The sequence below is a fragment of the Lepidothrix coronata genome, unplaced genomic scaffold (assembly GCF_001604755.1).
Source record: "Lepidothrix coronata isolate B3197 unplaced genomic scaffold, Lepidothrix_coronata-1.0 Scaffold166, whole genome shotgun sequence".
NCBI classification, from domain to species: Eukaryota; Metazoa; Chordata; class Aves; order Passeriformes; family Pipridae; genus Lepidothrix; species Lepidothrix coronata.
Window position 1 is genome coordinate 924,170 of NW_016690346.1, and position 16,363 is coordinate 940,532.

The following is a 16,363-nucleotide window of genomic DNA, read 5'->3' on the forward strand; positions in this document are numbered from 1 at the left end:
CAGTACTCCAGAGGCAGTGTCTCGAGTAGAGAGGGGAAAAAACTGCATTCCTCAAACTGCTTCCTACAAACTTTATTATTAATACAGTCCAGTACACAGCTACCCTTCATCAAGCCAAAAGTAGTTTGTAAGTCATGTTCAGCTTGGCGCCTAGGACCTTTAAGCCCTTTTCTGCTAAGCTGCTTTTCCATGCAGTCATCACCCAGCCTGTACAGTAACAAGGTGTTGATCTCTTATCAGCTGCAGGGCTTTGTATTTGCCTTTGTTGATCTTAATCGAGTTTCAGCTGGCATGCTTCTCCAGCCTGCTGAGACCTGGATTCATAATTTTGAAGTTTAACACCTGATTATATCCCTTCAGGTGAGACTGGATGAAAAAGAGTCAAGTTAACAATGGTCAAAGCTTTCCTTCCTAAAGCCACTCTACATAATCAAGTGTTTTAACGGAATTCCTTAGTAGCTGAAGCAGTTCAAGAGAATGGATGCCCTTAAAGGGAGTTAAGCACTATGGACAGTAACAATGGTAAAGAAACAAAAGCCTTGCCATCAAAGATGGAAATGCACTGCTTAAGCTCATTCAGCTGTGTCCATTTACAGAGAAAACAACTTCTTTCAAAACCAGGGTGAAAAATAAATTCATCTCCGTATTTTTTAATTTTTAATTCAACAAAAGCAAAAACATCAAAATGTATGGACTTGTGCTGTAATGTTCTGAAGACAAATGGAAATTGAAATTGGATAATTTCAACTGAAATGATCATCTAAACATAATTTAAGCAAGAGTAGATAAACCAGAAAGCATAAGATAGTAAAAAAATTCACACTGACTTGCATACAGACGTCAGCCTTGAAGGCCCAGATAACAAGCCTTTTGCAGGTTTCAGCTATGTGCATCATGTGGGGTTTTTTTTGCTCTCACATTAGTTATCTGGCAACAAAAATGTTCTATATCATATAGACCCTGAGTTGCTGCTACTGCAATAAAGTTACATTGGTCTTATTCAAGTCAATGGGACTCAATCACTTGCAGTGCTATAATGTGGTAAAAAAATTCAAGCAGACTTTGGGTTGTCTTTTTGTTTTGCTTTGGTATTTGTTTGTTTGGGTTTTGGTGGTTTTTATTTTTTGGTGGGGTTTTTTTGTTTGTTTTTTTCGTTGTTTTTTTTTGAGGGGGTTGTTTATGGGGTTTTTTTAGGGAAGTTTTTTTGGGGGGGGTTGGTGGGGGTGTTTTGGGTTGGGGGATTTGGTTTTGCTTTTGTTTGGGGCAATTGAATTTTGGTGTTGTTTTTCTTGTTGAGGCAAATAGTTGGGTTTTCAGTTGGTTTGGATTTTTTTTGTTTGGTTGGGCTTTTTACTATTATTGTTTGCTGGGTTTTTGTTTTGTTTTGATTTGTTTGTTTTCTTTTTTCCTGAAATTTTCTTTTTGTTTCTGTTTTTTTAAAGTAAAGCGAGCCTGAAAAAACATGATCTAAATAGCCTGAAAGTGCAGCTCAATTAAGGACAATAAAAACTCCAGGCACCCAGATGCAGTAGCTTCAGAGGTTAAAACCTAGGATCTTCCATTTGCATCATAATGGGATGGTCTGTTTTGCACAACAAAAGAAAAGTCATAAAGTTGACAGAACTATTAGCCCCTTTTGAAAAGGCTACAAACCCGACCATTAGCATGCAAATAAATACTTTCTAGAGGCCTGATGGTGTGAGAAACACTTCACAGTGGTAACATAGCGACCATACTCTTCTGCTCTGCTGCTGAGCTACTTTGGGTAGTTTCCTATCACCTTCACAGCTGTTAAAGGTGAGATCTCGGACTGGCTTCCGCATAAGGCTGTAAGTCTGCACCTTCACGTCAAAATAAGATTGCGTTGCCTGACAGCGATGTTTGATTATAATAACTAAATATTATTTACCTACCATTTCTGTGCATTGTACCCTAAGTTTTACAGAGCTGGGACTTCAAAATGGCCCAACAACCTAAAATGACCACAGCTGTACTGAACAAGAAACATAGAATCAGGGAATAGTTTAGGTTGAAAGGAAGCTTTAAAGGCCATCTAGTCCACCTGCAATGAGCAAGGACATCTTCAATTCAGTCAAGTTGCTCAGAGCCCACTCCAGGCTTCAGCGTGAATGTTTCCAGGGATGGAGCATCTACCATCTCTGTGAGCAACCTCTTCCAGTCTCACCATCCTCTCTACAAAAATCTTCTTCCTTATATCTAATCTAAATCGACCCTCTTTTAATTTAAAACCGTTACCCCTTGTTCTGTTGCAACCTATCTGATAAAGACTGTCCTCATCTTTCTTATAAGCCTCATTAAGTACTGATAGGCTGCAATGAGGTCTCCCTGGAGCCTTCTCTTCTCCAAGCTGAACAGCTCCAGATGTCTCAGCTTTTCCTCATAGCAGAGGTGTTCTATCCCTCCAATCAGCTTCATGACCTCAATCACAAGGTATACCAACTCCTAAGAGCTGCAAAAAAATCTCTTCTACAAGTGAAGGAGTAAAATACAGTACTAGACACTGTTGAGTTGCCTGTCCATCAAAGGATGAGCTGCATGGTAACTTTGCCCTTGTAAACAACCAGACTGTGTGGCACTGAGGTAATCAAGCACAACACTGTCATTGTTTGCTCTCTCATACAGTGGCAGAGAAGATCAGAAAAGGCAGACCTCCTATTTGAAGCCACTACTTTACCACTGCTCTGAACCACCAGAAAGAGAGGAATGGAAATTGCTCAAGGTAGGTCTTCTCCTGGCACCGTTATTTTTGACAGTAGTTCACCCACCTCTCTTTCATGGGGAAGGGATGTATAAAAACCCTTTCAGTGACAGCAGTAGACACACTTTGAACACTTTGAGGAAAAATCTTGTCTTTTATTCTGAATGCATAGCTTTTACCAGAAGCAACTGACATTAATGTGTTCCAGCATAGGCTGTAGTCAACTCTTGAATGTTTCACATTTCAAATGAGTGCATAAGACAGAGCCAGGTTCAGGAATCTGGACACTGACGTGCTCTGAGCTCTGTCTGCAGCAACAGGCATTCTTCCACTCTTGACTTTGAGGGGGTGTTGCTACCAAGGAGGTAGTTGTTTGTTCTCCACAGGACTATCCCTTCTGTTCAGGTTAAGACAAAGAAGGGTGCCAGCCTCAATAATGGATGGTGAGCTGTGGACACCTGCTCTCTTGGAAGCAGACCAAAACCGCTACTTTCTTCACACCAGCTACCAGACAGCCACCAAATGGCAATGCTATTCAGTCACCACCAACCTGAATTCACAACAATGTCCTAAAGTGAAAAGACTCCACACCTCCACATTAGTCCTCTAAGCCCGTTAGCTACCTCTCCCTCCAGCCAGCTTATTTTGGATATTGGTCTGGAATGATGGAAACAAATGTCCATCACAACCTACATAAAGGTAGTGTAGATTGTAACACTGCCTGACAAATAATTAAATAAGTTATATGTTGGCAAGAGTGTATAGTAACAACACTTTTGGTTATTAAAAGCTGGATACTTCTAACCTCAAAATTTCTAAAGATTTCCTGTAGTTGTTTTCAAATGTTATGCAAAAAGAATTCTTTGCTATGTACTGCAGTCATGCAGACAAGAGTGGCATTTAATTTTTCAATATCACATTAATCTGTACATTACTACCACAGAAAGAGTTCAAAATTAATGTTTGTTGCACTCAGATGCTGCAGACAATACAAGAATATTTCAAAATATGCATACAGATATTAAACATTATGAGAATTTCACCTAAGTCTCAGCAAATTGAGTCTGTAAACAAAAAGCAATATAGTTAATACTATATTTTCCTGTCTGTGTTTAATAATATAATGCAATTATAAAATTTTCTCATATTTCTCAGAGGAGTATATGATTGCAAAAGTATCAGCTGTTGCATTTTATTTTGGTTTTTGGACCAAACAAACAGAGATAAAACTGGTCTTCAAGTCAGTATAATTTTTCCCTAAGAGGTAAGAAATTTTACTTAAAATGCACTTTAAAAAAATCGCCACCTGTGTAACTCACTGGGCCAAACACTTCATAGATGTCTTCATCCTGAAATCAACTGGAATAATTTTAACTGAATTATAACAAATAATACGAGCTTAAAAGGAAGCTTTTGTCAGATATACCAGAGTATTCTGTCACAGTGGTGAAAATGCAGGTCCAGCTTAGTCTTAGCTTCTGTGGAGAGGCAATGAAGTCTCCCCAAAATCAAAATAAATAGAGGAACTCTGTTGGCAGCAATATCAGACTGGCATTGTAAAAGTAAACACAGAGACCCCACTGACAAAGCTCACTGTTATTTCCATGCCATAGCAGAGAAGAGCAGGTTTTTCTCCAAAGGTTCTCCTGGCATTGTTTGAGAACTGATATTTATATGTTTGTAACAAGCATTAGGGTATAAACCACCTGTTTAATGAAATATATTACACCTCCTGATCAATAAAACACCCCATTATTTTTTTAAATTACCTGCTGCCCCATCCCTTTTTCAGTCTTGAGGAAAGTGTAAAAAAACCACAATGAGAAACCAACAACAAAAAAACAAAAACCAACCAAACAAATAAAATTTAAAAAACTCAAACAAACAACAACAACAAAAAACCCAAAACCAAACCAAAACAAAAAAAACACAAACCAAAGGCCCCCAGCCATACCTGTTCTCTTGGGCACACCGTATTCTGCAGCCTTCCTTAGGTATCACCAAGCCCAAATGCATCCTCAGCCGACAATTTGTGGGCCCTGTGTGGGGCCAGACATGAGTCCCAGGGTGCATGATAGAATATTTGATCTGCAAGAAGAGAAAGGTAGATTTTCAACACATTCCACTTCTCAGTCATGCTGCTGGGAGTTCAGGATTTCATTTTGTCTCATCCTTGATGATAGGTGAAAAGTGTAATGTAACCTTTTGTTAGAATCTCAGCAACAACTGCTCTTTCTCATGCCCTAAAGGCATTTACAAAAAACATGTCTTATGGGATGTGTGTGCATCCAGGAGCATGTTTGTATGTAATAGTACATAACTGTATTTTACTTAAAATAACCAGTAGTCATATTTCAAGTTGAAAATAATTATCTTCTATCTACAATCAGAAAGACTTACAGACACTCGTCTTTTAGAAGGATGGACAAAAGGAGACACAAGGCTTGTGTTTATCAGACTGGCCAGCCCCTCTCAGATGACGTCTGTGAAGGTCACTGTCAGCCTGGACTGGAGCAACTGTGAGATGGTGGAGTTCAAGACCATGAGATGATGGAGAAACATGCAAAGCAGAATTATTATTTGGAGCTTCATGAAAACAGGGATTATTCAGGGATCTCCTGGGAAAAACCCCATGAGAGAAGAGGGGTCTAGGACAGCTGATAAATAGTACCTTGTCCAAACTCAAGAATCCCCATTTGCAGGGAGCATGGCAACCCAGATAAAATTGAAACACAAAAAGGAGTCATACAAGAGATGGAAGCAGGGTCAGGTCACCCAGGAAGACTGTAGAGACACTCTCTGCATGTGCAGGGATGAGGTTAGGAAAGTCAAAGGTCTCCTGGTGCTGAATCTGGAGATGGAATTGAAGGGTAACAAGAAAGATTTCTACAAATACATCAGCAGTAAAAGGAAGTCTAGAGAAAACACGGGCCAGGTACTAAATGTGGCAGAATAATGACAAAGGACATGGAAAAGGCTGAGGCACTACATGCCTTCTTTGCCTCAATCTTTACTCATCTGGCTGAGTTTCAGGAATACAGGCACCTGAGACCAGTGAAATAGTCTGCAGCACACGACTTATCTTCTGTGGAGAAGGATCAGGTTAAGGAACATTTAAACCAACTCAACAACCTGGTCCATGAGTCCTGATGGGACCCACCCATGAGACCTGAGGGAGATGGACAATTTTGTGAATCCATATGCAATCCACACAATCTTTGAAAGACCATTGCTGCCAGCAGAAGTCCCTGAGGACTAGTAGAAAGCAAACATTGTTCTTATCTTCAAGAAGGGCAAGTAGAATGATCTAAGGAGCTACCATCTAGTTAGCCTCACCTCGATCCTTGAGAATGTGAGGGAGCAAATAATCCTGGAAACAATTTTCAAACACATGAAGGAAAAGAATATGCCTGGGAATAGTCAGCATAGGTTTATGAAGGGGATATTGTACTATACCAGCTTTCTATGGTGAGGTGTCTAGCTTGGTGCATATAGTTTATCTCAACTTCAGTAAGACTTTGAACACTGTCTGCCATAAACATCCTCATTGAAAAACTGATGAAATAGGATCTAGGTAAGTTCTAAGTAAAGTGGATTGAAACCTGGCATTTAAGCCAGGCTCAAATAATTGTCATCAAAGGCACAAAGTCCAGCAGGAGGTCACTCAACAGAGGTGTTCCCCAGGGCTCAATACTGGGTCAAGCACTATTTAATAGCTTCACAACGACTCAGAAGATGGGACAGAGTGCATTCCCCTCAGCAAGTTTGCAGATGATAGAAAATTGGATAGGAATGGCTGATACACTACTTTTATTTTTTTTTGCTGCCCTTCATAGGGACTTTGGTAGGATGGAGAAAGGAAGAAACAGGAATCTTACAACATTCAACAAAACGAAGTGCAAAGTTCTTCACTGGGGAGGCATAACTCCATGCACCAATACAGGCTGGTGGAAAGCAACTTTCTAGAAAAAGACTGTGGGGTCCTCATAGCAGGGCCCTCATGGTGTCCAGTCTGAACATGAGCCAAAAATGTGCCCTTGCACCAAAGATTCCCAACAGATTCCAGGGCTGCATTATGGAGAGCTCTGGCAGCAGGTTGAGGGAGGTTATCCTTCCCCTCAGAATTGGTGAGACCTCTAAGTGCTGGATCCAATTCTGTGCTGTCTAATGTGAGAGAGACATGGACACACTGGAGCAAGTCTAGTGAAGGGGTATAAAGGTGATTTAGGAATTGGAGAATCTAACATACAAGGGGAAGCTGAGGCAGTTGGGACTCCTTAGCCTGGAGAACATAAGATTCAAAGAGGGATCTTATCAATGTATATAAATACCTGATGAGAGGAGTGAAGGCGGCAACGGTATCCAGTGAAAAGCAAAGAGGCAATGGACACAGATTGAAATACAGGATATACCATTTAAGCATAAGAAAACACTTTTTTATTGTACACAGGAACAGGTTGTCCAGAGAGGCTGTAGAGTCTCTGTCCTCAAAGGCATTCAAAACATGACTGGACACAGTCCCCAGCAATCTGCTCTAGCTCATCATGTTTTGAGCAAGGGGTTGGACTAAATAATCTCCAGATGTCCCTCTTCTCCTCATCCTTTTTGGTACATTCTACAATTCAACGAACAGGAAGTGTGACTAATGCATGACAGTGGTGAGAAGCATCTTTTCACCTGAGAAATCTGCACATTTAGTTGGGACAGATGAACTTCAATAAATCTTACAGATTAATGTGTTGCTTGCTCTCCAACTGAAACACAGCCATTAGCGGTGTGTGTTTAATGCCACAGTTATTCTCGGTGTCTGAGGTTTCATCTTACCAGCAGTTTCTTCTAACAGAAGTGACAAGCTCCAGTGGCCATGGTGAACACAGATCCTTCAATCCAACCTCTGTTACACTGTGATGTGTTAATTGCCCTGTTAGACCCTAATGCAATGTAAAACACTGGCTATGCAGGATAGTTACTAATATCCAAGATAAACAATTTTTAAATGCTAACATACCAGCACTGCAGATTGATTACTGTCACGTACATTATCTGCCCAAGCAAAACAGTCTGAATATGTCTGTGAATTATATCTATGTGCTGTACTCAAGTGCTATAGATGAACAGTTCTGAACTACCATGGTTGTAATGTAAAACTCTGAAGAGTTAAGAAACACCCAGAATTAAACCCACCTCTGATACTTTTAGTGTACTGCTATTTTTAAGAAGAATTACATAATTTTAAATAATATGATCACTTGCTATTGTTCCACACAGTCTCTCAGCAGCACTGAGCAAGTAGTTGATTATTTTACATTTCTTTTAGCTTTGTCACTACATGAGGTGTCCAGAGCATCCAAATGATCTACCTACGACAGAATTCCTTATTTCCTCATTGTGTCTGTTCCCATTGCTTCCCAGTGTTTCAGTATGTGAATAGAGATCAGCTGATATTTAAAATTTAACTTGCCAGTAAAATCTGAGTCATGGCTAGTATAAGACTAAAATTGGCCTAGGCATCCCCTAATTTTGGATGTAAACCTTCAGATCTATAGAGCATCACTTTTCAGATTATTTTACATTTATATGTTCAAAACACATGACTACAGAAATAGCTGCAAATGCACACTGTTTCTGCAAACCATATCCTAGTGATAACATGTAGGGCATCAAAAATGATTAACAAAATAGTAAGCTCTCAAAGAGAATTTGCTCTCTGGGACAGATCCATTTTGGCTACAGATGCCACAGAGAGAAGTTTTCTTGTTGTTAGCCACACTGACCATGATGACTTCATTCATCAGTTATATTCACTGCAATCAGCCTTTGCTGATAAATCAGTGAATCAATAATCTTGTTCATTCCCACAACAGTGGCCATCCAGTGTAGTTTGGCACATTAAAAGCAGGAGTCTGGTGAAAAAGATGAACACGTACTCTCAAGGCTCTGAATTAGGATTATGCTAGCACTGTGTTTTCCAGCTTTTAGATCCTTAATTTTGGCATGTGAAGGTTATTCTCATAGTCATTATGGATAAAATATAATAACTCGGTTCTAACAAATGTGGATAGAGCCTTTCCCAAATCTTCGTTCACAAAGCCTAGCCATGATGATAATAACTTGGAAAAAAAATGAAAAATTCTGTCCTATAGAATCTCATGACAGCTGTGTTGGGCCATTCATTCAGCTGCATGTGTATTGATCCATGCCATACAAATCTACTGCATGATTTAATGAGGTTAACTTATAGCCGAATAGTCAGTGTTGGCACTCGAAACAAACTTTGCTGGCACCCACAGCCACAGCTCATGGATGTAAAATTTCTTTCCTTTACCTTTAGGAAAGATGCATGTGACAGTAGTACTGCTATTTGACTTCCACAAGGTGACTCTCTTTCTGTCTAATGCAGCCAGGCTTGGGTAAACAGGTGAAGTTTGTCACAGTTAGAATCTGGATCACCGAATTAGTCATGTAAAGTTAGGTTCAGATCAGAAAAAAAAATTCAGGTTAGAAAGGAGGTAATGCAGTCTCCTGCTCAAAGCAGAGTTAAGCTATGAGTCAGATCACGTCATTTCAGGTTGAGGGTTAGTAAGTCATTACTTATTGGTTGACCCATGGAAAATAACTACTTACCTACCAGGAGCTCCCAGGAAACACAAGGTAAAATGGCTCAACTTAAGAGTCTGCAGAAATCCTTCAGCTAACATATTTCACCTGGTATTTACTGACAGCTAAAATTGGGCATATTTTTGCTGTTAAATTTATCACGTGCTTGAATCATCATACACCAAAGCTGTGCATCGCTCTATATGTATATCCCTGTACTCCTCAAAATCCCCAGCTCCCAGCATTAAGAACTTGCAAATATGAAGAAGTTTGCCAGGTACCTGCCCTCTTCTGCAGCCAGTAGCTTCCGGGAATCTTTCCAATAAAGCACATGTTTTTGGAACACTTTTACAAGCATTCTCATTTTTTCTTCCTAGTTAAAATAATGGATAGAGCATTGGTAAGAGCAATGAATGAACACTTCCCTGTTTTCTGCTTTACAGAAGAGCAACAAAGATGTCAAAGAGCTGATGCTGAAAGACAAGTAAATATTATTATTCCCATTTTACAGATTGTGCAACTGAAGTAGCTGCATGTTGTAATACCACAGTAACATGCACATTTGCTTTTAAATCATTTGTGAACACCAGGCTATCACTTTAAAAATATTATTCTAAAAGTATAAACATTAATGAGGCTGCATAGAAAAAAAAAGATTAAAAATGCCACCAATATCATACCATTTCAATACCAGATTACATTTTGATATAAGTTGCTATTAATATTTTATTTTACGGTACTCTTTCATCTGCAGAGTTTTAGAAGAATTTAAGGTCATTCTCATAGTTGGACCTCCCACTGCACAGCTCAGGGGCAGGGCAGCAGGTTTATCAAAGTCATATTCTTTTGCTCATGCAATTTCTGCATGACAGACCTCACATAGCTGGCAAGACAGTATTAAGGATGTGTTTTCTCCCAAGTCCTCATCTTCCCTCAGGCTGATCTGTACTATGCATTACCATGCAAAATGTTGGCAGCCTTGCCAGGACACGAATACTCTCATTTAACACTTACAAGGGACTCCTAGAAGTGCATGGAGACAACACAAATTAGAATAAAGAACTCCTGTTTATTGTCACAGAGGTCTAGACACTAGACCCCTTTTATTAGTTCCCTTCTTCTGTACATAGCAATGACAAAAACAGTTCTGGAAAAAACTGTGTTGCTACTCCTCATTACACTATGTTAGTTTGAGAAAGTGAAATTGGGGTAAGAGAAGAAATGGAACATGTTTTACCTTGTTGCCATAAGGTAAACTGGCTCCAGTCTCCTTTTTCTCGTAGATTCTCATCTTCAGGCAGGAAGAGGCTGCTTTTTTTATCCATCACAGCAAGACCCTCATCCCGAATGAGCTTCCAGTTTTTCTCTAAGGACTGTTGTGAGAGCCATGTTACTGCACTGAGAATTTACTGCATTTGGCTTTAGTAACATTTTTATTTTTCCCTGCCATTATTAACCTTTATTTTTTTTTAAATTTAAAACCACTAAAACTAAATGTTCATCATTATAATCAAGTTGCTTTATATTCTATTCCCTTCTGACATGCAAAGGCAGGAAAATCAACTTTCACAGCGTTCTTTGGAGTCAATTACATTGGCATTGTAAAATTTCAACAATCCTCAGCTTCTTTGCAGCCTAGGCCTCACTTTGACTTGCTTTTTGATGAGCCTAAGGGCTCTTTCCCTGATCGTTTTGTATTGCAAGCTAAATGTATTGATCTTCCTAAGTGCTGCACATGTGACCTGGAATCATTCCTGCAACTAGAAAACCACTCACATAACCTGGAACTCCGGGTGTTGGCAGAATATTACGGTTCAAAGAGGACAGATGTAAACACACCACTTAAGTGGAAATTTATGATTTAAACCTTCAAAAGGGCTCACAGAGATTCACTTGCACATGCTGATGCTATTGAAAAAATCATATATTACTGGAAATGCCAGGTGATGATTTACGGACACAACCGTTAAGAACATGTAAGCTGCCTTACACTTCATACGTATCAAACACACAAAATAGTAGAATTTCTGTTCTCTGCTGCCTTAGGTCATCATACCTGCAGAAAATCTTTTATTCTGCCAATAATAAGTTGTTTTAATATTATAGCTATATAAATGGAAACCCCACAGTATAACAATGGATCTGGATAAAAGTAACTTCAATTTCCCAGCAGCTTACTTTTCTCACTAAACCTTATTTTGGGTGAATAGTTTTCATTTTTCCTTTGTGGTTTTGAACAAAGTGTTTCTGTAAGACATTTTCAATCCATTTCACACTAAAACAAGCTATGGTATGTTCCCACACTACCACTTTATACGATGTGTAAAACTGAGTAAAATTCAAAAGTCTGTAAAACACAGAGCAGACTAGGTGATATAACTGACCCCCTTTACTCTTAAAACTCCATACAGTTATTAGCCTTCCCCATTTAAATTAAACAGTTGCATTTTTCACTTGAGTTTTTTTTACTTAAAAGACAAGTTGATCTGACAAAATAGGTCATACATTGATCGCTCATAAAAGGCTCAACAAAGTAAGCCATGCCAAGAACATGCTGTCTAATATACCTGCTTTCTCCCACTAGAACAATTTTAGGTAGGCTAAGACCTATGAAAGTATGGATGTAATTTCTGTTATTACAGTAATCTTTTCTTAGTAACAAATTGTGTTCTCTCCCACCCCTCAGAAGAGGGAGAGCAGCCCTTATTTTTCCCAGTGCATTCACCTTATTCGCCCTCATTGATGATTTCTATAAGACTCATTTAACAGTTAACATTAAATAAAAATGCGGGTGTCAGGATTTTTTTTGAATATCTTTGGAAAACTGACTTTTTCAAAATGTAGGGCACAAAACAGACTGAAAATTTCCACCTAATCAGAGATGAATATGGCAATCAGAGATGAATATTGCTGCTACTGATTCAGCGTTATGGTATACACAAAAGGAAATACCAGCTTGAGTACCTGGTTTTGCACTGGCTGGAGAAGAGAAAGAAAAAACTAACTTACATCCACACCAGCCTGAATTTAAAGTGATATGGATAACAAAACTGGAAAACTTTTCAAGATATTACAAGAGCTTCTGTGTTTCCTCAACCTCCTCCTACTCAGTAAAGGAAAAAAGGTAAGAAGGAGCATTCACCCAATGCAGACAAGATGATGCACGAAGAGCACTGGTGGTCCAAGGAGTTGCATTGTCACTTCTACAAGTGCCACAGGCTGAATGCTAACCTGTAAAGGTGTTTGTCCTTGCATTTAAAGGCTCCTTCCCTGGCATTTTAGATATAAAGTTATTTGGATGTATATCACTGATTTTGAACTAACTCCTCAATGGTTTTAGACAGAAATTGCTCTGAAATCAATAGGGTTTCTGTACTCCTGAAAACCTGGACTCCATCTGTAAAACACACTGATAGTGCTTTATAATGAGCAACAGGCAACTCCTAGGTAGAAATGAAGTAGGAAGTTCAAACACAGCTCAGCCTTGATCCCCCTGATTTTACAAACTCTTAGATATACCTTGAATGGTAAGAACACAAAACACCATTAAAGCATAATGTCTAAGTCCAGGACTTGGACTTACAGCTCTTGATCCAATAGTTGGTACCTACAGAAAAAAGTTAAACATGCTCACTCTCCATTATATGTATGAATTCAAGCTCCAGATTAGAGCAAAGAATTCATATTATATTTGATGCAATATCCTGGTTCCAAGTAAAGAATCAGGAGGCAACCAGCATTGGGAGCATATGTACTTGATTGTTAGCAGCTGATTCCCATAAACCTCCATATGGCTTTTTAAATACATCTCCTAACAATAGAAGTTTACAGTTGCTGTACATCTGGCAACAGTGTAGATTTTATTTAAATAGGGATTTCTCAATATTGGTTTATTTTTATGTGAGACTATTTTATTGAAAGAATCCTTAACTCTGTGCTGTCAAACCCTTTCAATGCATGGTCATAAATGAAACAGGGAGAGATTAAGAGGTTGCTACCCCTCACATGAGGTGTAACTACTGACTACACATCCATTTTAATCCACTGAACTATAAAATAAAATCATGGTGAAGAGCTTAATGTACTTCACTTTGTTACTAAAAGAGAATAGGAAAGCATTCACAAACAGTTATCACATGTCCACTGGGTAACACTGATGACCTCCAAGCAAGGGGCAGTGTTTTAAATCTTTCAAAATAGATTCCTTGCACCCATTCACTCACTCACAGTGCTTAAACATCAGCACTTGAATGCATCATCTTTGCCCTTTTCAACACAAGGCTTCCCTTAAAGAATCCACTCTGAATGCACATTTCAACTTAATTTCTCCCTTAACGATGGATCTTTAGCTATTATTAGCTAAACCATTAAGGCCTACCTGTCAATCTATGGAAAATGATACAGATATGTGCTGTTGCCAGTACTTTCATTCTCTTTTTGTATATTTCCTGCTGTACTTTAATTAATAAAATCTAGGACATCAGAAAAAAACAACAATACAAGATCTACTTTAATCAATCAGCTATCCACTGCAGTAAATTACTGTCAAGGCATCCTTTGGGTCCTTTCCAAAAGTCAAAGGACACAACATGCAGAAAGGACAAAGTTACTTTAAGTCATTACCTATGTATTAATGTCAGACCAGTGAAAAGTCTCTAGGAACTAACAACAAGGTATCTCCTTTATTATTTTTTAAACAAGCACCAGCATAGAATAATGCTATAACTGAGGTTCTACAAAAGGCACCAGAGAAAGATGGAATGACTCAGTAAGACTGGCGGAGAAAAACTAATTGTCCCAAGGGAAAATGACAGGTTTTCAAAGGTAAAAGTAAGGTTTACTTTTAGCTGAGACTAGAAGAGAAAGATACTTTCTTGAATCTCCAGATTCAAATGCCTGAAATACTATAGATGAGAAACATTAGCAGAACATTTCTACGTAAATCACTTGCCACACACTTCCTAATATAAAGGTTTACATTTTCTGCTCCCTGAGAAATCAGGTGCCTCTTCCTATTCTTTAAAGGAAATTACAAAAACATTAGGCCTCAATGAACTGCAGCTAGAGAGATGCAAAGATCCACTTCCCTTCAGCACAGTTCCACTAATCAAGATTTAGCACATCCTGATAAGCGTTACTGAGATATTCTCAGTCTTCCTTCCTCTTCCCCCCAAAAAAAAACCCAACCCAAAACTCTCTGGAGCCACCCAGGCAAGTAGGTCACAGTAAACTAAATAGAGCATGAGACTGACTTCTTTGAGTCCCAAGAAACTACATGACCCTTTATAACAAAATCAAGCCATGTCTGTGCTAGGAGATGCTACTGACCACAGCTGTGCCGGTTAATGGAAGGAACCAAATTGCTGCCAGAGAGTTCAACTTTAGCACTATCTCAGCCATGAATAAATCTTCAGTTAGCATTATTAAGCTACCAAGATATTGAAAATAGTTCATCACATTTAACATCAAGCAGTGAAACACATGGAAAGAGGGTCAGGACCTCCAGTGCTTTGTACAGCAGCTTTCCATATTGAATTCTACGATTAGGGTTTGGAAGCATTTCCCACATTTCCCACATAGACCTAAGAGGAATGTAATGAGATGAAGCAGTAGGAAATAACTGTTGATTGGTTTTTGCTCTGTGAAAAGGGGAAATAATGTGTTGGGGTTTTTTTAACTAGATTGTGTACATAATTTGGACTCTTTCAGAAATCAGTATACCCAACATTATCAACAATTTTTTGCCACTTTCTGGAGAATACTACTTCTATTTTTCCTTGCAGCATTTTATGTTATTAGAATCAAACCTGATTTCTTTCAAAAATTCTGAGTTATGGGAGAAATACAATACAAATATTTGTCCTTACATTACACGTTCATACTTTAAACTGTGAATGTTATCTTGAAGAATATAAATATTACTACTCCCAAATTATGATATCTATGTAAGCAAATTCAAAAAAACAATTTCATTCAGATTCAGTGACATATTGTTAATAAAACATATACCACTAAAGGTGGCTAAAACATATACCACCAAATGATTGGATTGAAGATATATTACTGGATTCCAGAGAGGCAGCTGTGCTGTGGAGGTCAGGGGTGAATTTATATCCTTGTTGTTCTTCCAAGCAGCTCTTCTAGGAGCCATGCAAGATGCTGAACCAAACCAAGACCTTCATATATGGCCTGATTCAACTGAAAAAAAATCCCTTCAAGGTGGAGCTCTGGCCATTTCATAACAGCAACTGAATTCTTTCACCCTTCAAAGCTGACTCATGCCAAGGGTGAAGGGATCATTATCTTCTGTGGTAATTTGAACAGTTTATATGTAAGAGACTGTTCAGCAACACTGCAGGTAGCTTTAAAACATCAATCTACTAATAGGTATTATTTTCTATTTGTTTGACAGAAGTATGATAAGACTTTGCCAGTTTCTCTGTATCTTTTATGGCAGGAAGTTTCTATTCCTACACATTCCTCAAAAATTAGTTAAATATGGACACATTTCAGATCTTCCCAAAAGCTAATCCATAAAGCTAATTGCTCTTTTGTGTTGCTGAGATTACATTGGAGAATCATATTTTAATCTAAATTTCCCGGCCTTATTTATGCTGCCATCAAAACCACAACAAAGAGCAATCTTCCTCTTTTGTTTTTTTAAAATAAAGTCACCCTTCCATAGTAGGTTTTTTAACATTCTATATAACAAAGTATAAAGAAACTACCATTCTGAATGAACTTGTTTCTTGCAAATAAACATTTATAGTTTTAAATAATTTGTGCAGAATATTTTTTCTAAACCACATGCCAATAATTAAAACATACAGGGGAAAAAAAGTTCTCTTCTAATTTTTTAGGAATTATTATTAACATTATAATAAATAATAAAAACTAAGCAATTTTGGGAATACAAACTATTTTAAAATAAATAAAAAACCCTTTAATGAATTTAAATTCTATGTTATTATCTTTTGTTAAACCCATCATTAGAATCTACATTTGTTTCTCTTATGCAATTAAAGCTTCCAAAGTCACTAAATATGA

The 16,363-nt window shown here is 38.2% G+C and overlaps 1 protein-coding gene across 15 annotated transcripts in view; it reads right to left on the reverse strand.

Moving 5' to 3' along the window:
* The window catches only part of ASPH (aspartate beta-hydroxylase), a 107,982-nt gene that overhangs the window by 6,148 nt on the left and 85,471 nt on the right, over positions 1 to 16,363 (reverse strand). For all 15 annotated transcript variants that reach the window (XM_017829627.1, XM_017829633.1, XM_017829629.1 and 12 more), the window contains 3 exons: positions 10,554 to 10,689; positions 9,598 to 9,689; positions 4,674 to 4,807 (listed from right to left, as the gene is read on the reverse strand). In XM_017829627.1, coding sequence (XP_017685116.1) covers positions 4,674 to 4,807; positions 9,598 to 9,689; positions 10,554 to 10,689 — 362 coding nt within the window. The remainder of the gene's footprint in view (positions 1 to 4,673; positions 4,808 to 9,597; positions 9,690 to 10,553; positions 10,690 to 16,363) is intronic.